Genomic DNA, 23424 nt, shown 5'->3' on the forward strand with positions numbered 1-23424 from the left:
ATTTAATCCTACCTTCTAAGCATATCGGTTCATTAAACTTTCTTATGAGCCTTCGCAAAATTCATCGCTTGGATTGATTAAAAGTTCCTAATTAAGTACTCATAAAACAAGGAATGGAGAACGTCTATTTTTTATAGATCATCAAAATGATCTACGCAGGAAAGAACTAAGAACTAATACAAGAGTCAGTGGCAGTCTAAACATCCTCATCCGTTCAGCCTGATAAATCTGGTTTCATGTAAGCTCACATCTCTGGTTACATCTGGTTTTCTTCTTCATTTTTATATGCCAAAGTCAAGAGAAGGAATGTTGAACTTTGTTTAATGGTACAGACGCTCCTTCAGCTTCTGTCAGATGTTTACTGTTATCATTTTTTGTAGACATACCGAGGTCTGACCAGACATTTATTATTCAAGAAACATCTTTTTTCATAAGCGTACTCCTCTCACAAGGAACAAAATGAGAGACTGAAAAATGCTTAGTAATTCTCATAAAAGAGCAGCTTCGTATCTTCAAGGAAACCGTCTTTCCCCGCCTCTTCGTTTCGTCAACGGGCACGAAATTATGTTAACTACGCGTACTTAAACACGTGTATCAGACTAAGGTACCTACCACTGGCGCTCACTTTTCAATATGGGGAGGTTTCTCCCCACCATTTGCTCGCACTTTCATTACTACCAAGATATTCATCCGGCGAAGCCATTTTTCTACCATTGCCAGCCTCGTCGTTCTAGGTGATCCTTGGTCATCAAATAAGGAGGAACCACATAGAAGAGAAGGTGCTCGTTTTGAAGCCTGCAGTCAGTTTAAGATCATTCAAGCAATCGTGTTGTGGAATCCACTCTCTTTCTCTCTTTCTGTATACTCCCGTTGCTTTCTCAGAAATATGATAATAAGAGCGGGTAAACTTCAAGAGGAAATTCCCTGGAAGTATTCGAAAATGCGACTAGAGAGATTCACGTGACTCTGAAGGTAGCTGAGGACATCGACAACTTTTCTCTTCATCAATATCGGTGAAGAAGAGATCATACCTCCAAACCAGTGTAAAATTGTACTAGAAGAAAAAAGAAGCATCGACTGTGATCTGATTTATATTTTTCTGTGATATTCAACAATTTCAGAGACGTTTAAGGACGTTCAGGAAAGGAACGGAAAAGAATTAATGAGTGTACAAAAGACTCGGAGGATCCGATACTCGTCAAAATTGCCTACATTTTGAAAATTCTGAATATGGCTAGTTGAGATTAATCGATCTCTGGACAATTTTATTCTCATAGTGTTTGGTGCAAACGTAATTTAATTAACGATGAACTACGCGTGGTATCTGGTTCTCCTCGCATGCTTTGCGATTTGCGGGGTGACATCTTTCTCGAATGCCTCAGAGGGTTCTGTTCAAGATTCTTTAGCGAACCAACAAGTAAGAACATTAACAAATACCGATAAAATTCCGGAGAGAAATTGGACTACATTGCCGGAAGCGCTAGATATATTCAATGTGCGTTACCTTGCCAGTAATTGGACAGAAGGGAAATTTCCTGTTCAAGAACAGTGTGCCAAAGACATTACGAGGTACATCGAAGGATTAAAAAGACAAGAAGGATGGGCTCTGAAAGGTACGTTAAACCAGACAAATTTATGCCAAAAAAATTATGCCTCCGGTAGTTCGTCTTTATCCAAATGTTTAACAACCAATTATTCATTTGGAACTAACCGCGAGCAAACATTTCTCTCTTCTCTCGTGTACACAAGAGACAACGGTACATCCCGTGATGCGAGCAAAAATTTATTGCACGAATAGAAAGTGTACGAGTTACAACGAGTACAGATATAATTGTCAGGTTTACACGGAGTTAATACGGCTCATGATTTCGTTGTATTTTAACATAGATTTTTTATATATCCCGAAAGAAATAAGAAAAAGGGAAGAAACGTACTCGAAAGTAAAAAATTATTACACGAAACAAGCTATCATCGATCGATCGAAAGATTAACAAGATTTCTAAAAAATCGTGCTTCATTTCACGTTCAACGCTTTTTGTGAGAATAACCCGATCGGGTTAATTCACTTTCGTCGGGAAGAAAATCGAAAGTCGATAGGGCGTCATTCATTGGCGGGAATTCACCAGAACCACGTCCTTGCTAAAACGCATTTGTCTTCTTCCCGGCAATTCGTCTTTGCCTACTTTCATCGCAAAATTTCACTTTTCGCGACACAAAGAGCAACGCAGTGACGACTTCCATGACCGACATCGCGTAGCTTGACAACGAATCGCTTTCAATGTTTTACCACTTCTCTCGGTCAATGCCACTCTTCGCAAGAGGTTTGAAGTATTCCATCTTTCTAAAAGTCCTGATGCGATCATTCGGTTCTTTGTTCCTGTCTTTGACAATTGTATAAAATCAACGTAGCATTCGTCGTCATTTATCAATCGGACAGCGCAACATGATTATTTTTGACGTCTCACTGAATCTCTTAATCAAGGGTCAGAGAATGAACTTTAACAGTCTTTCATTTATATATATAATAGAAATACATTCCTAGAGAATGAGTGTACGGTGTGTTTATAACATTATAACGCTTGAAAACGAAATACATTCTGACTTTCGATCCAACATCAAGAGTGCTGATCTACCTAACGAAACCCGTATAATATCCATGGTAATATTTAGTTAAATATTTTGAATTCATGGATAATTCATTAATTTTGAATAAGTACATGACATATAGTCAAATTTTTGTTCGGAATTTACAAGAATTATAGGACACTGCATCGATTGCAACATGTCGACGAAGAATGTCACTCGACACACTATCCTGTACGTAATAACTAAGAATAGAATACATTCTACCTTTAAGATCCCTTTTCGAATACTATGCTCGATCGTCCAGTGGGCCCGATGTAAAGTACGTAAAGGGCTAAGTGTGTCACGGTTCTTCCTTCGCTTTTGTAAGCTAAGGAAAATAAATAGGAGATAAAAAATATGTCGCTATATGACTAAACACGGAACGATAACTTTCGTCATATAATGAATAACAGGTTAGAGGTATTTTTATGACTACTCAAGATTTTTTCTAATTAATTATACGGTAACACGTGCAGAAAGAAGGAAACTTGTAAATACGATCGATGCATGAAATAAAACCTTGATTAAATAGCGAACAGCTAGTAAAAGATATTAAAATATAGTGACCAACCTGTTTCTCCTGAGTTTCAATTTTACTAACAAGGTCCAAAAACCAGCAGTACTGCTTGTTTGCCACAGCCAAGTGTTGCACCATCAAATTTTTATCTACAAAGTTCATGAAAATTAGATCATGGAGAATGGTCGTTCGCATAATTCTCTGAATACGTAGCTTTAAAACGAGTTTTCAATACCTAGAAAAGAGACTACCTTGGAAGTTCCTCTTTAATTAACATAGACATGTAGGTGTTGATGATTGAAGATTTTATGTTTATTTTAAACTGTTCAGTCCTGTTCTGTTTCTGAATATATCGAAAGTGTTGACAATAACTGATCGACAATCAAATAGTCGAGTCAATAAACCGTACAATTTGCCTAAAGAGGAACAAACTGGTTTTTATTCGACTTTCGACATATCCCGTCGCGAAGAAAAAGTTCACGGATGTTCAGGAAAGGAATAGCACAGGATAACTCTGAAAAGCAACTCCACATTTGAGACAGTTTCCATACAAGAAACTGATTTATCATAAAATTTTCGCTTTTAACGAGAAATGATACGAATGAAATAGGAGCTTCAACGAGGGTAGGCTTGTTTGAAATCTCACTTTTCATTAAACCGTCTCATAAGACCTAAAAAGTAAATTATGAGAGAGTAAAGTTGTTATTTTTCTTTATCTGTTACCTTAGCCTTGGTTGTTTCAGCTGACCGAGTATAAAATTTTTGTTATGGTCCTATTATCCTATTATCTCGTAACGTTTATTATTTCCGGTGAGAACTCTGTCTGTTGAACTCTCCCCAATTTCCGAGCGAGGGAAAAGTAACCAGAACAAATTTCATGACTTTCTCTTCTCGTGCAGTCGTATACTCTATTATCATTGTAGGAAGTTCAAATTTATACAATTGCGCGGAAAAAGGTGAAAGGTACCATGAAGCTGTCATGAGGAAACGACATTAGAAATGTTACCGTTATGACATTTGAAATGCTGTTCGGTATAGCAACACCCATTGTCGAACAAGCATCCATCGTACAGCTTTCGGTCGTACTTAACCTGAACCCACGCTTCCGGGTGCTTTCATGTAACTCCGAGTTATTCAACTTGATCTCCGTATTTAATTTAAAACTAGTTTAACTTCTAAAAGCTGCCACAGGAGAAATTTCACCACGTGCGAATTTTGTACCAATCCGATTAAAAAATATAACTATTAGTAATTTTAATTTTACGGGTATTTATTGTTACTATCAGTGGTGACAATATTATCCTAGAACAGACGTATTTTCTCGTGTAAATACTTTGCTATAAATATAACAAAAATAGTTAACTCGAATGAGATATATATAATAGTTTTTAAGGGTTAAAAACTGGCCGTGGAAATCATAATGAAACTTTGTAAAACAACTAACTACTTTCATCGACGATAACGGTTACGCTACTTAAATTAGCGACAAGCGTATGGATTAGACTTCCGTGAGCATCCTTCATGATTCGCGAAAAGGTAACATTAGAAAGTTTTAAGGAAGACTCGTACACGTACACAACCGAAGTAGAAACCGCGGCAATTATCGAAATTACGTCATACTGGATACAAAAACCTCCTGGAGAAAGGATTACGTGGAAACCAGGCTTACAAACGCAACTTTCACGTAACGCTGGACTTTTCTTCTCTTTCCCGTTACCGATCCTTTATCAGTGTACTTCTTACTTTGCATGAATATCATGATATAACAGTGCACGAACAGGGTCATTAGAAAAGCCTTGTCACTGTCGCTTCCTAGTTCATGCAGCACACCATTCACGATCCGTCGACCCGACATCCTTAGGCGAGTCACTGTACTATAAACTCACTTTCGATGCCTGCTAAAATACCGCCTTATACGTATGTATAGTCCTTATACCGCGTTTAAATTATGGTTATACACGATGTAAATACATGCATTTGATCTTTCCTCGTGTCTGATTAATGTTTCGACACCAGAATTATGTAAGCATATATTTCCTTATGTACTTTCTACGTGTTTCACCTCTAAACAGATTTTCTACCACATTAACTTGCACAAGCAAATAGAACGCGTTCTGGATGCGTGTCTAGTTCATCGTGATCAAAATTTCCTCGAACATCAATGAAAATTGATCGTGATCCAGCTGTCCTGAACAGAGAATTCGGAGAAAACTAATTTGCCTTCTTCCTGTTCGATATGTTAGTAGTCACATATAAAAGGCGAACGAGAAGTAGAAAGTAATACATCTCCGTTTGTAGGTTATGTAATAATCTAAATAAATTCTTAGGTGTCCCTAATAGGAACTTCCTGTATGTTCTGGTCTTTCAAATGTGGCAGACCTTTTAAGCTTGAATAGAAAAAAAATTACGCATTGAAATGAATATCGTGCGTCTGACACGATATCAGTGTATGGAATTCTTTGTGTGTGCGATCAAGCATTAAATTCCGATGTTTATAATGTACACATAAAATCTCTGTAGCGTTCACGTTGAATGATTCGAAACGGATGGCATAGTAATAGTTAACGTAGACTCACAGAAAATCAGTCGTAGAAAGGTAAGTTTCAATTAGCCTCGCTTGCGAAAGAAATCGATCAGTTACGAGCTGCAAACGAATGTATGTAACAGAGTTTTCGTCAGCCGATTACCGATTATGGAATACGTTTGAAACGCACAAATTGCAACAGCTGATGCAACACCATATGACAATGAATTAGACGTGATGCTCGTTTCACTTTCTACTCTTGGAAAAATAAGTTAGTCACGTTATAATTTTGTTCTCGAACAGCAGAACGCGATGTAATGCAACCGACTAATAAATGCATCCTCGAGTTACGATTGTATCCTTTCTATTCAAATCATCTTTTTAACAGGTCTAGTCGTGTAACGTAATTGATAAGAATAATTTAATCTAACTCAAAAACAAACGACAATCTTTACATTCGCTTAGGAACGTGTTTCCAGAAAAACATGTGCTTTTGAATGATATTCTAATTAGGATCAATAAATATGTATTTATATCTTCGGATGAAATCTCAAAAGGCACGTGGATAAAAGAATCTTCGGTGTGAGCAATGCTTAAATACTACGCACGTCCGGCTAGACAGCCATTAATATTGCAACACGATCAACTATGTAAAGGAGAACCTTTCTCTTTCCGAATTACTTTCCCTGACTGGCTATCTGGAACGTGCTATTTAGCACGTTCAATCGATCGGAAGTAAATGATAAATCATATTGTCATAGTTCATTGCCGATAATTGTGATTATAGCCAATTCCAAAGGGGAACTAGTAATTCGCAGTTGTTCACCCGAGCAAACCCCGAATTAGTGCACTTTACGACTATGTTTATGTGTCAATATTTCATCTAATATTGCATCGTTCATCCAGGTAACGCTAACAGCACTATAGTCGATAAAGATAAATGCAAATTTACAACTTATTTTTCCAGGTATATAAATTTCGAAATATGATCACAATTTTAACGATAGTTAAGAGATAATGGATTACGTACGATCCGTTATTTAAACTTGAAACGAGTGTCAGTGAAATTTTATTGCATCCGCCGATTGCCGAACAAGGAGCACGTGTAACGGACTGAAGCAGAGTTTTTTCAGCAACTCTGGTTGCGATAGCACTTGAACTTTGTCAAGGAAACACCGACCATGATCGCGATACTATAACCGAAAGACCTTCCAAACCGGTCGTTCTCTTTCCACTAAACTTATCCAATTTACTTCTCGCTCCTTATTTTCTTCTTTCGTACAAATGTTATTCAACCACAAAAATCGATTATGTTCAACGGTATTCTTCGTATTGGCATGTTTCACATTTCAACGCTTCACTACCCTGGCAGGGTTCTCTGATTTTTTTGAGAAGATAATCGATTTTGATGAAATGCGTGCATTAAACGTAGACTATTTCTATGCTGAATATCTGTGAAAACAATGAAAATAAAATTGTTCGATCCATGGCTCTTGTTGCTTTATAAGTATGAAAAGCGTGATAGTATTAGACACGTTCGTGAATGACATGTGGTAAGAATGAACAAGATTGTTTCACGTTTTACTCTTTCGCGAGTCAATGTGAAAACGACACAGGTCACGTGTAAAGATTGAACTTGACTTTGCTCGTTCAATGGCGTATTGTGTCAGAGATCATTGCACGTACACAAAATCCATTGTTATTCTAATTTCTTTGCGATTATGCGCACACGATTCTACTTTTGTGCGAACAGAATCGGTAATAAGATTCCCCGTTGGTTTGTTGGGATCACGAATCACGGTAATCTACATAGGATGTCTCGTTGGTCGAACCAAATGAATCACGAGATCAATATTTGAATTAGGATCCTGTTATCCATGAATCTATTATGACAAACTCGACTGTATTAAAAGGGAAAAAAGTTAAAGTCTGTTTGTTCAAACGAGATAAAATATGAGGATAAAGTTGCACTTAATTATGAGTCATCTACGGAATATTTTGCCTGAAGACTTCCGTAAGTTTGTTTCCGCGTGAGACAATGACGTCGCGATTTATACTGTAACTGCAGTTTGCATACGCATAAATTGATCCCTGGAAATGGTGTGAACGCCACCACGATGATAATTACAATGATTAGATAATATCGCTTTCCTCTCGAATAGAAAGTCTTATTAGAGAATCGTCGAGTTCCTAGCTTCCGATATGTGTCGTAATCCTTGATAATGAAAATTATATATCAGCGTTAACGTCTAGATTCAAGCATAACACGTGTATGTTATGAAAATGTAATCGAACACGGAGTACTAATTTTAAGCCGCATCGATCGAGTGATCCTCTGCTATTTGGTATCGAAGGGAAACAAAGTCCATGTATTCGAATCCTTTTCACATCAGCTACCTAAAGTTTGAAACGTCCTCAACAGTTCGTTTCCACTGGAATTTCGTTCAAAATGATCCGGAAATGGTCACTCGTCGAGCAAGGAGAAAGTGTTGGCTGGTGAAGTGGGTCACCGGTTACAGCTCGCAAGTTATCCTATAGACAAAAAAGAAGCATACAGTCTGACATAAAGCCTTTCGTGATGTCTTTCAGAGGACTTGATTTACTAATCACGAAATTATACGGGAACCTTCTCTTTTTTCCAGTGGATGACGCTTCGGGCAGATACACCAACAGCTTCTTCTGGGGAAACTCTTATTATGTCGGATCAGCCACCCAGTGTGCCTACATCGACCGAGATTATGGAAAAAAGATTGCAAAAGTGCACGAAGATGCATCGATAGACGAGGTAGAAGAATTTAACATCGAGCCGCGAAAAAAGAACAGCGGTCCCAGTGGAAACAATCTCTGGGTTGGAACAAAATTAGATAAGCCACCTTACAAACTAGGATTTTATATGATCACCATTTCAATGAACACCACGTTATCTCCTGTGGTAAACGATCTAAATATTGAGATTTTATTACTGAAAAATTATTCGTTCTAATAATTATCGTAACGTTGATTGCAGACTAGAATGATTTATTTAGGAGTTTGTCTACCTTTCTCGTGTAATGCTACCGATGTTTTTGTAATAACAAAACTCGCCGGAAGCGAACAGGCGGTGAAACATTTGTCAATTGAAAAAGTTCGAGATCAGCATAATGCATATAACATGTACGAGGATCCAGTGTTTTGGATTCTTTTGTACGTTAGCTCATATTAAAATTGCACTAGATATTAAACTGATCGGTATTATAAACAGTGAAAAACATTTCAGTGGTGTGAGCGCTACGATTTTCTTCCTGATGGTCATTGGTACTGCATACGATATCTATATAACGAGAAAATATACGCACGGAAGAAACGTTATTTATGACTTGGAAAGGCACGTGAAACTTGAACAGTTAGCTGTTAAAAATCAAAAATCCTTAAGTGGTAAGATATTCAGTCTCTAATCTATGTTATCTTCTTCCTTTCAATTTTCTTCCCGTAACGTTTTTCCTTTCGACGTGGTTCAAGAGCAACGTTGTACTTCTATGCTCATCCCCTTTACCGAAAACGAAAGGGTGACTAACACTTACAGACAAGCACAGGACAAGGACAGTAGCAAAGACAGTGACACATTTTTATTATTATATTCCGTAGCTTTTCAAGGTAAGGTCTACCTTCCTGTTCCAGTGACAGAAGCTATCATCAACGGACCACAGTCATTAGCAGTTAATAACAACAACAATCATGAATGTAGCCTACGCTCAGCTAGTCCAGAAATACATAAATTCAGTAAGTGATCTTTCTTTTTAATAAAAAATATTGTTAAATAATGAATTAAAGCTAATTGAAGGTAAATCTTCATTATCGTATTCTTAGGTGTCTTCGAGGAATTGTTGCTTTCTTTCTCAATTCGAACTAATGTGAAAATCATATGTGATGATAAAGTTGGAGGTGATACTATTAGTACGATTCATGGCCTTAGAGCGATATCGATGGCTTGGGTTATCCTGGGTCACACCTGTATTACAGCCTTCAAGTACTCCGATAACATGGAATACAGAAAAGTCGTGGAAAAAAAATTTCTCTTTCAAACAATCACAAATGGAGCTTTCAGTGTTGATACATTTTTCTTCATGGGAGGCTTACTCGTGAGCTTCTTGTATTTCAGAACAAACGCAAAAGGAGACTTGAATAAACTCACGCAGGGTACACGAGGTATCATTGCAGGTGGTTTGAAATTCATCGGTCTTCTTATATACCGATTTTGTAGGCTCACAGCTCCTTATATGTTTGTACTTGGAGTGGTCCAAATTGCAATGAAATGGTTTCATTCGAATTCTGTGTTTGAACCACCAACAGCAGATCATTATAATTGTGCCAACTATTGGTGGAGAAATTTGCTTTATATCAACACTTTGTTCCCAGTGGATCAAATGGTGAGTTGTTCAATCTTTTTTTTTTAAATTTTCATTAAACAATCAAGATTAGCGTTCAGTGTCATGTATATTGGTTTTCAGTGTATGATTTGGAGTTGGTATGTCGCGGATGACACTCAGTTCTACATTGTTGGCGCTGTGATCCTGATCTTAGCAACAAATCACTTTAAAATTGCAACCTTCGCAATGACTACCTTACTAATGAGTTCCTGGTTAACAACGGGTTATATTGCTCTAGTAAATAATCATATGCCAAGCTCGGACGACCCGTTGGCGCTTTTCGATAAAATTTATGATAAACCATGGACCAGATTAGGTCCTTATCTCATAGGCATGTCAATGGGATACTTACTTTTTAAGATTGATTGCAAAATAAAAATGTCCAAGGTATACAAATTTAAACTTTTTGAAACCCATTAAGACGATAATTATACTGTAAGTTATAATTTGATCATTTTCAGACAACGGTTTGCGTAGGATGGCTCCTTTCTTCAGCATGTCTATTAAGTTTATTATACGGTCTATACGAAACAGAACTTAGTCCTATAATGGCAGCTACTTATTCTTCATTAAGTCATAGTGTATGGGCGCTTGGTTTATCGTGGATTGTTATTGCATGCAGTACAGGTTACGGAGGTAATTATTTATTGGCAATAATAATTATAAAATTACAAACAGTATAGGAACACAATTCATCTGCTTTGATTATGATAGGATATGTGAATAGTATTCTGTCGGCACCGATTTTATACCCAATCAGTAGAACAACGTATTGCGCTTATTTGGTACATCCACTTGTAATTCGATTGACAGCTATGAACTTGGATTCACCGTTTCATTTAGGAAAATATACCATGGTATGTTAGTATAAAAGTACAAAATTTATTTTTTGTCGTCATTTATCACTAAATTTAATAAGGCGATACACTTTCTAGATGATCACTTTCTTTGGACAACTGGTTTTATCATACATATTATCATTCATCATATCAGTATCCTTTGAAGCTCCTATTGTGAGCATGTTAAAAATACTTTCTCCCAAAAAACGAAAACGCATACAATGAGGCAGTAACATAGCTGTTACACATATTTTTATAAAATTGTTTATGTTTTTATTGTATGAAACTAATGTAAAAAAAAAACTAGCGAGAAGTATTGGAGTATTATAATGCGAAAATACGCAAAAACTACAAGTAATTTTGCATTATTGCACGTAGTTTTAACTTTACTATGTATTGTTATTCACAAAATAAATTATTTGTCTTTGTATACTTGCATTTCTCATTACATAAAAGAATAGATCCTTGTTTATGTACCATTGCATTTTATTTGTACATATAACATATAGAAAATAAATAGTAGCATATTTTTTGTCAAAATTTCACTTAAAAAAATTATTTGACATCTTATACAATATTCCAATAGATGTTAATAACTTTTAACACTCTTAACATACAGTAACAAAAATAAAAATAACATAACTCATAGTCCTCCTTCTATTGCAACTTCTGTATCAATTTCATTATAATGTGGTCCTTGATTTACAAAGTCTCTGAACCTTTGCATTATATTTGCATCAAATATGTCTTGTTCAGCTTCAACTAACTGCTTTATAACTTCATATTTAGCTTCTTTACATTCTTTAAAAGATTCAATATTCCTGTCCAATAAAAATTCTACAAGACCTGGATAAGAAGATATGTATTCTTGACCCCATACTTGAGATGCCAGAACTGCCATTACCTCTAAACCTGCTTGCCTAATATCTGCAAATGGTTGCCTACACAATGCTACAATCATACCCAATGGATCATCACACATTGAATCAAACCATGATTTTGTCAAAGACAAGATTCTGTTGTCCTGTTCTGCTTTTTGTACATCAAGTATGAGAGCCAAATTATTAAGTGCATGAATTCTTAATGCTGTAGGCATTCCTTGTATTACTTCAGCAATTTTTTTTAATGCACATGGCATGGCATCTCTTAAGTCTTGTAAAGCATATTTACCTTCAACTCGCATAGAAACATGTCCCAATGTATCTAATGCAACACCAAGAATAGTTTGATCTCCACTTTCTATTACTTCAAATAATGCAGAAACCACAACTGGGTATTTTGAAAATATTTCATTAGGCCAATAACGAGCAACATTTCCAAAAAATTTCATTAATCCAGGTATCAATAAATTTGACAATGGATTCTCATTGGCCTGTGCTATTTTCTGAACCAATTTTCTTACAACTTCTTGCTGCTCTAAGTAACTTAATCCCTCTTCCGTTAATGCTAATTGGGTTAAAATTTCTAATGCATTTACTTGTAGTAATATATCTTCACTTTCAAGAGTATCAAATAAACTATTTAAAAATCCTGATTGAGCAGATGCTTCTAAACCTTCTTTTGAAGATTTTGCTATATCCACAATAACTTCATATATACGAAAACTAATAGTATCATTCTTTGCTAATAATCTAGCAAAACTTCTTAATGGTTCACCTGTATATAAAATTTGTAATCCATTTGAATTTTTACCAATTTCTTTCATTATACACATTGCACATTTAGCTACCATTAAATTATCATCCCCAATTTTATTTATGATAGCCACCATTAAACTGACATCTCTAAGTATTAGAGGTATTTTTGAAGGATCGGAAACAATACATAAAATTTCATGTAACACAAGTGACCTAACTACAGCAGCTGGATGAATTATCAATTGAGATATTTCTGTTGAATATCTTTCATATACATCTTCGGGTTCTAAAATGCCAAACAATGCCTTCAAAATGTCACATACTTGATCTACAAATTCTCTGTAAGAGAAAAAGTAATAAATATTTTACAAATATTTAATTTTTGAATGTTCTTCTACTACTGCATTAATTAATATTATAATGCATTATATAGCAGAAAGGCAGATTGTTATTTATAACATATTTATAATCATCAATCAACAAATATATAAAAATTAAAAAGAAATATTAAGCGTTATTAAAGATTGTATTGATTGTATATCAGAAAATCAATATTGTTATGATACCTGTCAATCGAGGTTAAGTGATTAAACAATTGACTAAAATCCACATTACGAGCGATTTGTTCACTTTCTCTATTGTTTAAATTTCCCAATTTAATTTTTATTTCAGATAAAATATCCTTTCTTTCTTCTATGCTACTTAGTTCGCCAAAACGAACAATTTTCAACTGCAACCACTCCGCCATGGCCGGCGTACTGACATTACTTTTTCGAAAGTATTACTAGTCAAGCCTTTGAAATACCAACAAACCAACTACCAACTTAAAACAATGACTATTTTTTATTTATAACAAAATAAATTTTACTAAATAGTAAGTCTAACTAGAAATACCCTATAGGAAATGACAATTTCTTGGTAGCATTCAAACTTGTTATTCTTCAAAAACCGCCATATACTGCTTCAAATCATTATAATGTTATGCGTACATGATAAAATTATTATTCCATTTTGAAGAATATTTATGTTTACTAACAAAATTGGTATCGAATAAATAATATAGAGCAAATTGTAAAATATATATTATGTTAAAACGAAGAATAATAAATCATTCTGCGTTTAAAAAAATATTAAAAAATATTATGCAAATATTCAAAATCGGTAAATGGAAAATGAAACTATTTTTATTTTACTTTCATGTTACGCTATTTTAAATTTATAATTTCGAAAACTAGTAACCAAATAAATATTATTTGTGCGTACATACAGTGAATATTCATCATTGTTTTGTGCAAATATAGAAATTGTAGTAAAAAAAATATTTGAAAAATATTTAATAATATAAAAATAAATTAACACAATCGACAAAGAAATTGTTCAAGCAAAAAATCTCATTTTTTATTGTACAAAAAATTCTATTTTATTAAAATATCTACAATTTTCTAAAGGTCAATGAGCTTTCGTATTTTATACTTGACCCAAGATATACACGGACCGCATAACTTCTTCCGTCAGTACGTTTTTGTACGTCATAGAACATCGTCCCGTATGGTTGTGTTTCGAATTGTTCCTCTTTCGATTAACACCAGGTACAATTTAAATGTACATATTGATATTTCAATATTTTGTAAATTTTTTACAATCATATAAATATCATATTGGTAAAATTTGTTAAAGTCAAGTATGCTGTACTATAATAACATATATATTTTCATATTACCTTATCAGGTCATTCGATGATACCTGTTACTATGTTCCATTATTCATTGCACATGAATAAAATTTAATTTTTAGTAGTTTCTTATAAAAGTTTATGAGTACTTGATTTAAATTTAAAAGAGATTATATTGTACATGTATGAAATCTTAGAGACATATATATTTAAATAAAGTTATATATACGTACTTCTAAATAACATTCCAAACATATTTGGTGGTCATTTTAAAATTGATCACATATAATTTTTTTAAACATAAAATTATTAATAGTCACTTAGTGCATATATTTTTTTTATATTTTGTTAATAGATAACTATTATGTAACTAAGTATGTAAGACATATTAATTATTAATTAAAAGCTTCAAAGTTTTGTTAAAATAATATAAAAATCATGCTTTACATTCCATTTAAATTTATGTATTATATTTTATAGTATTGTGTATTGAGAAATGGCAATGGATTTGGATTCAAATGATCCTATAGTACGATTGGCACAATTTCTTTATGTTGGAAAAGAATATCCTGATTATCAACCTGGAAATTGGTTTGTTCATAATTATTTTTTGGCTAAAAATGTTCCATCTATCGAAGAATTGGCTGAAAATGCAGAAAAACAATTATTACCGATTGAGATTATTGTAAAGGTAAAATCTTATTATACACATTAGAATTAATTATTCATAAATGGTATATGTTGACAATTTAAAATAGTTTATTTTTTATAGGCATTTGAAAGTAATTTAATTCCAAATCCAGAAACATTGATATTTGCTACTGCTGTTTGCTGTAGACAAATGAAAAGTGAAAGCTTAAGGCATGCGGCATATGCAGTATTGAACAAAATTTGTGTATCACCACAACATTTTATTTTATTTATCAAATTTGCTTCTCAAATAAGTAAGCAAAGAGAACTTGATGCAAATGGTAGTTCAAGACATGGTTGGGGTCATGGTTTAAGGAAAGCTGTAAATAATTGGTATTTCTCAAAAACACCAATGGAATTAGCAAAGTGTGTTACAAGATACAAAGGCAGATATGGTTGGAAGCATAAAGATATTATAAAATTATCTCATCCTATACCCAATAATCCTGGTATTTATTTTATTAAAATATCTTACTATTATTTATTTATTATATAAGCAGTTATTATTAATTAAATAGAATATTGTTAAATAGGGGGAGAAATGGTCCTTAAATATATAATACATGGTCTAAAAGGAATGAAAAAGTCATGTACAGAAGATCCTATGCTTACAGAAATTCTAGAATATATTGAACATGTAGAAGACTTCAAACACTGTACAGATGAAGTTCAAGCTGCACGTCTTTTAGAGATGTACAAATTAACATTAGATCATGTACCTGGACACTTATTGAAATCTAAAGAGGTACAAATACCAAAAGATAATAAAAATTCTTCAATTTAGTACACATAGTTTATAATTGTGAATAATTTATAGGTTTGGGATGCATTAATACCATCAATGAATTTAATTATGCTTCTGACCAACTTGCAAAGAATACATAATCTTAAATTATTGAAACCATTTTCACCAACAGTTTCCAAAATAATAGATAAAATTACTAATGAAGATAATATTGTCCAAGATAAGGTTCATCCAGCTTTGGTATTAGTTACAATAAGAGACTATGAAAATTCTGGAAAGTAAGTAATAATATTGGGTAGTTTTTAGTAATTTTTCCTATATAGTATTAATATTATTCAATATCTATTTTTTTAAGACCATTAACATATGAAAAAAGGAAAATCAAAGAACAGCTTGACAAACCATTACCTACACCATCCAAACCAAATTCTAAAATTATTGATGCTCTCTATAAAATGTTGAATATATCATTTCTTGTAAGTATAAATATGGTTATAAAGTATTTATCTACATACATCTACTATACTAGCATTTTTTATTTAGCATATTCAACCAACTGGTTTGCGTTACATGGTAACAATTAATATGAATAAAACAATGGTAGAAACTCATACTTGGCGTAGCGGTAATATGACTGGTGCAGAAGCAGGATGCATAATTGCACTTGCACTTCTTCATAGTGAGAAGAATGTCACCATTGCTACATTTAAGAATAGTGGAATTCATATTGTAAACTTTGAAAAAACTTCTTTTGGTCAGGCTATGAGAGAATTAAAACAAATGCCTACTGGACATGTAAACTTGAATAAACCAATGTCATGGGCTGCTCATGAGAACAATAAATATGATGTATTTATTAATGTGGTAGACCAAATATTTGAAAAATTTGATACATCTGAAGAAGCGCTTCAGGCATATAAAGCAAAACTTCAACTTACAAATACAAAGTGAGTTTCATTAAATTATATATATATTTTTTTAAATTATTTACTATCCATTAAATATTATCTACTTACTTTCAGATTAATAAATTGTGCTGTGTGTTCTTCATCAACTTATCGTAAACAGAAAAGCAACAAAAGTATTTTGACAATTAATGGCTTTGATGCTAGTGTTCCTGTAGTTATACAGGCTTTCGCAAAGTCTCTGTTTTAGTTACTACATACACAGCAATTACTTCTTTGGCAAGCAGTACTAGTTAATCAATTCTTACGCTTTTAAAATGACATTAATTTTATTTATAAACAGATAATCTAATATAATTTTCACGAGATCGTCAATTAAGAAATTCACTTCAGAATACTTAAATTACTAAACTCTGATTTACAAAATAGTTTCTAATAATCTGTAAATGTTATTAGTCTGATACTTATGGTAGTCAGATCATTTATTGATTCAATCAAATCTATAAAATAATTGAAATTAGGTCTGAAATCATTAAAAAAATTATATAATTTGAAGGGTTTTCTTCTATACTGACGTCATATTTACTTTTAACTACTGACTAAAAAAGGTACTACTATTAAATATTTAGAAAATAAATATTATATTAATTGTTATGTAGGAACAAATACAACTTATACGAGTTAATGAAAAGATATCAATTAGATGAGGAAATGTATCATGCAGAGTCACTTAAACTCTGTGTCAGTAGTTGGAGGTATAATATTGATCAGTTTAGTACAAGATATAGTTTAGAAATTTATGTTTTTCTTTTATCTATTTGAATTTGATATAACGTGAAAATGAATGATGCGGTACTAAATTATTATTCATTACTTAACCCTATAATTATCTCATATTAATACTAACACATCAACATTATTAAATATCTGCTGCATGTTTTTACTGTTTAAGATAAGCTGTATAATCTTTGATAGTAACTTTATTTATTTTTAGAGAGTGGTCCAATAAATTTTGTAAATATTCGTCTCAAAGAATAACACATTCATAAATGAATCAACAATTGACAAATATGTAAATGAATGTGATACATTTGTGATCAATCAATTGGTTATATAAACGAAAATGTTTCAGAGGACATGGACCACCTTATGTCATTTAAAAAACAGGTACATGTTTAATTTATCACTTTTGATTTGATAAAGTTAATTGTGCAGCTAAAAAAATTAGAATAAGACTGTATATTAGATACAAAATAAGTGTTTTAAATAACATAAGGTGCATTTTTAACTAATGATAAAAATACTTTTACTTTAGTATTGCCTGTTTATTTCCACTGGTTGGCGGTAAAACTTTCTATAATATTTTTAATAAGTCTGGTGTGCCTCTGGAAATTCCAATAAGAATTTAAAAAAGAATAAAATGTTGAAAAATTTCTCACTGTGATATGCATTTAGCCCCAAAGAATATAGATTTATATTAGTATAATTTTACTGTTATATTTCATATTTGCCATATCCAAAGTAAATACGACAAATACTAAATACACTACTAATATATTACTGTGATACAGATACATTGTTATTGTTCAAACTAGGTGAAAAAGTAAGTAATTATATCCAGAGGCACACCATGTATCTATTTCATGTGTTGATTAGTATCTATACTTATTACCATATCAATTTTTATTTTAAAAATATGGTATTTAGAGATACCTTTGATTTTATTTCGATCCTTGAATTACTTTTATATAGTCCATTGGTTTTGAAAGTGAGAAGTAAGTTCTTCTTAAGAAATGTTGCTAAAAAGTACATAGATGGATTCTCAGGTTTGACAAACATTTAAATTAAGTGCTTAAATATTCATGATATTAATTATACATTATTAATTTTAATACATATAAATATGTGAACTATAGCAACATTTTAGTTTCTTGTACAAAGAAAAAAAGAATTTGAACAAAATCATGTTTCATAATATAAAAAATAATTATTATAGAAAGTCAAATTTAAAAAAAAAATTCATCATGTTATTTTTAACCATAGATATGTGACACTTTATAGAAAATTTTATAAATTATTAGTTATTAAAGATAATATTTTTAGATAAATTTTTTTCAAATGGCATGCTTAAAGTTCTATATTACACTTGAAAAGATTATACCTAATATACAATTAAATTGTATCATCTTGTAAAGAGAAAAAAGCGCATTTTTTTCATAAAATCAATATAAAAATAGAAAAATATTTTAGTAATCGCGCATCTTTTTACAATTTTCTCGTTAAGAATAATAGAACGTACGCTACATGTATATATGCAGCTTATTGTATTCATTGATATTTTGCAACATAGTTTATTACGCGTGTTTTTATCTAACTATCGAAGAGAAATGAATAAATTTAAAAATGATCTTAAATTACATATTATGACTGTCATTTTTGTATTATTTTTATCTTTAATTTCTGATCTTTAATTAACATAGTAATGGTACTGCAATTTACAGTAATAATTATAAGAAAAAAATATTTCAATCTTTTTTAACGCTTTTAATGAAATTATGAAAAAGATTTCTTTTCGATCGTATTGTGTAAACTAGACATATTCATTGTCTACTGTAAGAATACATCCGAAATGTTAAAAAGAAAAAAAAAAGAAAAAAACAGAAGTGGAAAGTATCACAGGGCAAGAATAGCGAATGCTACCTGAAGCAGAGTATACTTGCGCTTTATGAACACTTAGATGTGTTTATGCTAATTAAAAAGAAAAAAAAGATATTTACTATAAAATAAAAAAAGAAAATAAAAAAAGCTTTGATTTTATAATAAATAATATAATGTCAATCAAGATAAATCAAGTATACACAATATTATACTGATTGCGTTACATATTTCTTATTTAAACGGAAGAGTTACGTAGCTTCCTTATAAAAAATTGGTGTTTTGATTTAAAACATTTAATTTTTACCAGGAAGCACAAATATTTATTTTATGAATGCGTATTCATATAAATATTTTACACATAATTGATAAATATTAATTATCAGAGTCTCCAAATACACATAAAGTGTAATGACATGTTCCTTAGTATTATGAGATTCAAGAAAAAAAACTGTACTGCATTTTTAGTGCATTTTTAAATTTTCAATAATCCGCAAAAAAATGCTCAATATTTACAACTTATAAACCTTTTTGAAGGAATGTTAAAGAACTCAAATTTGATAATTATACAAATTATACAAAAAAGAAAAAAAACAAAATATCTTGTTTATATTTCAAATATATTAATGGATTCATAATAGAATTGCACTAATCATGCTTACAAAAATTGAATATTTAATTCGTGAGTTATACAGAATGTCTACTTTTCAATCATACTTTTTTTTTATAAAGGAGGAAAAGTACTCTAAACTTGTAAGGTAGACAGTCACTCAATATTTTTTAATATGTATAATTGTCAGTTATTTATTACTCATTTCGATAATAATATCTATTTCATTCATACATAGGTATTGATTTCGATATATATATATATATATCGGTAAATAGAAGAAATAAAATCGCTAATGTACAATACTATGTTTTTACACTAATCAATTATATGCGAGAGATATGACATCTCTTATTTTGTGTGATTGCGTTTGTTAATCGAGAATAGTATTACTACTTTTTAATCCTGTATTTAATATAGTTACTTTTCTAAATTATAAAACTAAAATCTATGCTGTAAAAAATGGGCTATAGGAAATTTACCGCAAGATTCTACTATAGAAAATTGTTACGGGATTTCAACGTTATTTTTGTACCTAAATAATCTGTAGGGTGCGAAAAAGGTATTTAATGACCGAATTGCTTCATTAAGCAAAAATATTAGGAAATTATACAAAAGAGTATGTTAATTATTATTACATCTGTTAATATTGTATTTCGATAAAATAGACACAGTAAGCATTTAAATCCATAGAAAATTAATCTGTCTATGAGTTTTTAAGTATTTTTGTTATAAAATTAAATCATATCTTTGAATAAAGTTTATTCCAAATCCATTTCTAGGATATATTTTTAATTTTCAAACACCTAGTACATTATAATTAAAAGGAAAATTTCTACTACGATTTACTGAAAAAATGTTTATTTTCGTGATACTGATACATATGACAACCATTCACACAGAATAACTATATTGTACACAGTACGATATAGTTTTTCTACGGGCAGTAATATATGCAAATCATACATGCACATTCACTCTAATTCGCACACACATTACAAAGTTTGTAAAGTAACGCAACTACTTATTCGATTATATGTAACGAAACATATAAAATAATTAATTAAAATAAATTAACGCGCAGAGTCTTATTTGAAAACTAGTGAAGCTACTTTCAGTAATAAAATTTCTTCCATTAGATGTTTTTTTTTATCAAGAAGATCAAGATGACTTATGACAAATACACTACAGAATAATACACAGAGTAATCTCCACAGCCGTGTATTGTTTACTTCTGGCGAAACTTAATGAATAACAGACGTTCGTCGATCAGTCTTTTATATTCGACGTATCAACGACCTATTAATCTCTGCACATTTGCATGAGACTGTTAATTCAGTCTAAATTAGGACGAATATAAGTACTGATCGTTTTGTAGTTAAAGTTCGTCTTTTAGATCTTCATCATCTCCACCAGTTTGTGGGACTCCACCACCTGCACCCTGATATAATTTAGCAATAATGGGCTGAACGATATCTGTAAGCTCTTTCTTTTGTTTCATATATTCTTCTGGATCAGTATCTGCATTTTCTTCTAACCATTTAATTTTTTCTTCAATAGCTTCTTCCATCTTGGTTTTATCGGAATCGCTAACTTTTGAACCAAGTTTCTCCTTATCTGCCAGTTGATTTTTCAAAGAATATGCATATGATTCGAGTTCGTTACGTGCTTCTACTCGTTCTTTTAATTTCTTATCGTCATCCGCAAATTTCTCTGCATCTTTTATCATCCTTTCTATATCATCAGGAGTAAGGCGATTCTGATCATTGGTAATAACAATTTTTTCCCGATTTCCGGTTCCTTTATCCTCAGCAGATACTTGAAGAATACCATTCGCATCAATTTCGAAGGTAACTTCAATTTGTGGTATTCCTCGCGGTGCTGGTGGAATGCCAGTAAGATCAAATTTTCCAAGAAGATGATTGTCTTTTGTCATAGGACGTTCACCTTCATATACTTGAATGGTTACTGTATGTTGGTTATCTGACGCAGTAGAGAAAATTTGTGACTTCTTGGTTGGAATCACAGTATTCCTACGAACAAATGCACGTGCATTTATTTACTTCCATAAATAATATCATTGTAAGTAATTAGCAAAACAAGAAAAACGCATTTTTTTTACCTTGGAATAAGTTTAGTCATTACACCTCCAACAGTTTCAATGCCCATAGTAAGTGGATTGACATCCAAAAGTACAATAGCATCTGTATCTTGTTCCCCAGAAAGGACACCTGCTTGTACAGCAGCACCATACGCGACAGCTTCATCAGGATTAATACCTCGCGATAATTCTTTACCACCAAAAAATTCCTTAACTAATTGTTGAACTTTAGGAATTCTAGTAGAACCTCCAACAAGTACGATTTCATCTACATCTTTCTTATTCATATCAGAATCATCTAAAACTTTCTGTACAGGTTTCAAGGTACTACGGAAAAGATCCATGTTCAACTCTTCAAATTTGGCACGTGTCAAAGTTTCAGAAAAATCTTCACCTTCAAAGAATGATTCAATTTCAATTCTTACCTATAATGAAATAAAGATACATAAATTATACATATATTATACATATTTATAAAATATATATATTATTACTAAGTTATTTTGACATAAAGCAAATATGAAAAGAATGGTGAAACATACTTGATGGCTAACACTGAGTGCCCTTTTAGCTTTCTCAACTTCGCGACGTAATTTTTGTAAAGCTCTATTATCCTTACGAATATCCTTGCCTTTCTTCTTCTTGTATAGTTTTGTAAAATGATCCATCACACGTTGATCAAAATCTTCACCACCCAAATGAGTATCACCATTTGTTGCTACCACTTCAAACACCCCATTATCAATTGTAAGCAAACTGACATCAAAAGTACCACCACCCAGATCAAAAACTAACACATTTTTTTCTCCATCCTTTTTATCTAAACCATAAGCAATTGCAGCAGCAGTAGGTTCATTAATAATTCTCATGACAACAAGTCCAGAAATAGTGCCTGCATCTTTAGTAGCCTAAATAAGAATCATCGGTTACTTAGCAAATATTTTCAAAGTGGAATCTTATTTGTGTTTTAAAGTACATATTTTATATTTACTTGTCTTTGTGCATCATTGAAATAGGCAGGTACAGTGACAACAGCATGAGTAACTTTTTTACCCAAGTATGCTTCTGCTGTTTCCTTCATTTTACCAAGCACCATAGCAGAAATTTCTTCAGGTGCAAATACTTTCTCTTCACCATTGATGACCACTTTTATATGTGGTTTATTATTTTTTTCAATTACATTAAATGGGAAGAACTTGATATCACGTTGCACAGTGGGATCTGACCATTCTCTACCAATTAATCGTTTAGCATCAAAAACTGTATTCTCAGGATTTGTAGTCAACTGATTCTTTGCAGCATCTCCAATTAAACGTTCACCATCAACAGTAAATGCCACATAGGAAGGTGTAATTCTATTTCCTTGATCATTGGCTATAATTTCTGTTCTTCCATTTTTATAAACTCCAACACTGAAATAATTGTTTTAAGAAATATTTCTTTATTAAAAATATAAAAATATATAATTTAATGTAATGTACAAATATTAGTTATATTA

General features: G+C 32.0%; 4 protein-coding genes across 4 annotated transcripts in view; 2 read left to right on the plus strand and 2 right to left on the minus strand.

Moving 5' to 3' along the window:
- Positions 1-1306: 1306 nt before the first annotated feature.
- Positions 1307-11146, plus strand: LOC108554301 (nose resistant to fluoxetine protein 6-like). Its single transcript, XM_017909521.1, has 10 exons — positions 1307-1613; positions 8309-8598; positions 8674-8849; positions 8923-9080; positions 9291-9425; positions 9513-10072; positions 10154-10459; positions 10534-10708; positions 10787-10929; positions 11008-11146. Exons 1-10 carry the CDS (start codon positions 1307-1309, stop codon positions 11134-11136), a joined length of 2379 nt encoding a protein of 792 aa, XP_017765010.1. The 3' UTR covers positions 11137-11146.
- A 408-nt stretch (positions 11147-11554) lies between these two features.
- On the minus strand, positions 11555-13296 carry LOC108554246 (26S proteasome non-ATPase regulatory subunit 5). Its single transcript, XM_017909453.1, has 2 exons — positions 13115-13296; positions 11555-12887 (listed from the first exon to the last, which is right to left on the minus strand). The coding sequence occupies exons 1-2, from the start codon at positions 13294-13296 to the stop codon at positions 11555-11557; spliced, it is 1515 nt and encodes a 504-aa protein (XP_017764942.1).
- A 790-nt stretch (positions 13297-14086) lies between these two features.
- LOC108554236 (60 kDa SS-A/Ro ribonucleoprotein) lies at positions 14087-16841 on the plus strand. Its single transcript, XM_017909442.1, has 8 exons — positions 14087-14137; positions 14701-14911; positions 14993-15359; positions 15444-15655; positions 15728-15933; positions 16011-16131; positions 16199-16602; positions 16678-16841. The coding sequence occupies exons 2-8, from the start codon at positions 14717-14719 to the stop codon at positions 16808-16810; spliced, it is 1638 nt and encodes a 545-aa protein (XP_017764931.1). The 5' UTR covers positions 14087-14137; positions 14701-14716; the 3' UTR covers positions 16811-16841.
- A 3838-nt stretch (positions 16842-20679) lies between these two features.
- The window catches only part of Hsc70-3 (heat shock protein 70 cognate 3), a 4284-nt gene continuing 1539 nt past the window's right edge, over positions 20680-23424 (minus strand). The window contains exons 3-6 of the mRNA XM_017909617.1: positions 22918-23338; positions 22469-22834; positions 21948-22351; positions 20680-21858 (exon numbers count right to left, since the gene is read on the minus strand). Of these exons, the coding sequence (XP_017765106.1) occupies positions 21204-21858; positions 21948-22351; positions 22469-22834; positions 22918-23338 (1846 nt within the window). The 3' untranslated portion in view covers positions 20680-21203. The remainder of the gene's footprint in view (positions 21859-21947; positions 22352-22468; positions 22835-22917; positions 23339-23424) is intronic.

Source organism: Eufriesea mexicana, unplaced genomic scaffold (genome assembly GCF_001483705.2).
Source record: "Eufriesea mexicana isolate 0111107269 unplaced genomic scaffold, ASM148370v2 scaffold58, whole genome shotgun sequence".
Classification (NCBI taxonomy): Eukaryota; Metazoa; Arthropoda; class Insecta; order Hymenoptera; family Apidae; genus Eufriesea; species Eufriesea mexicana.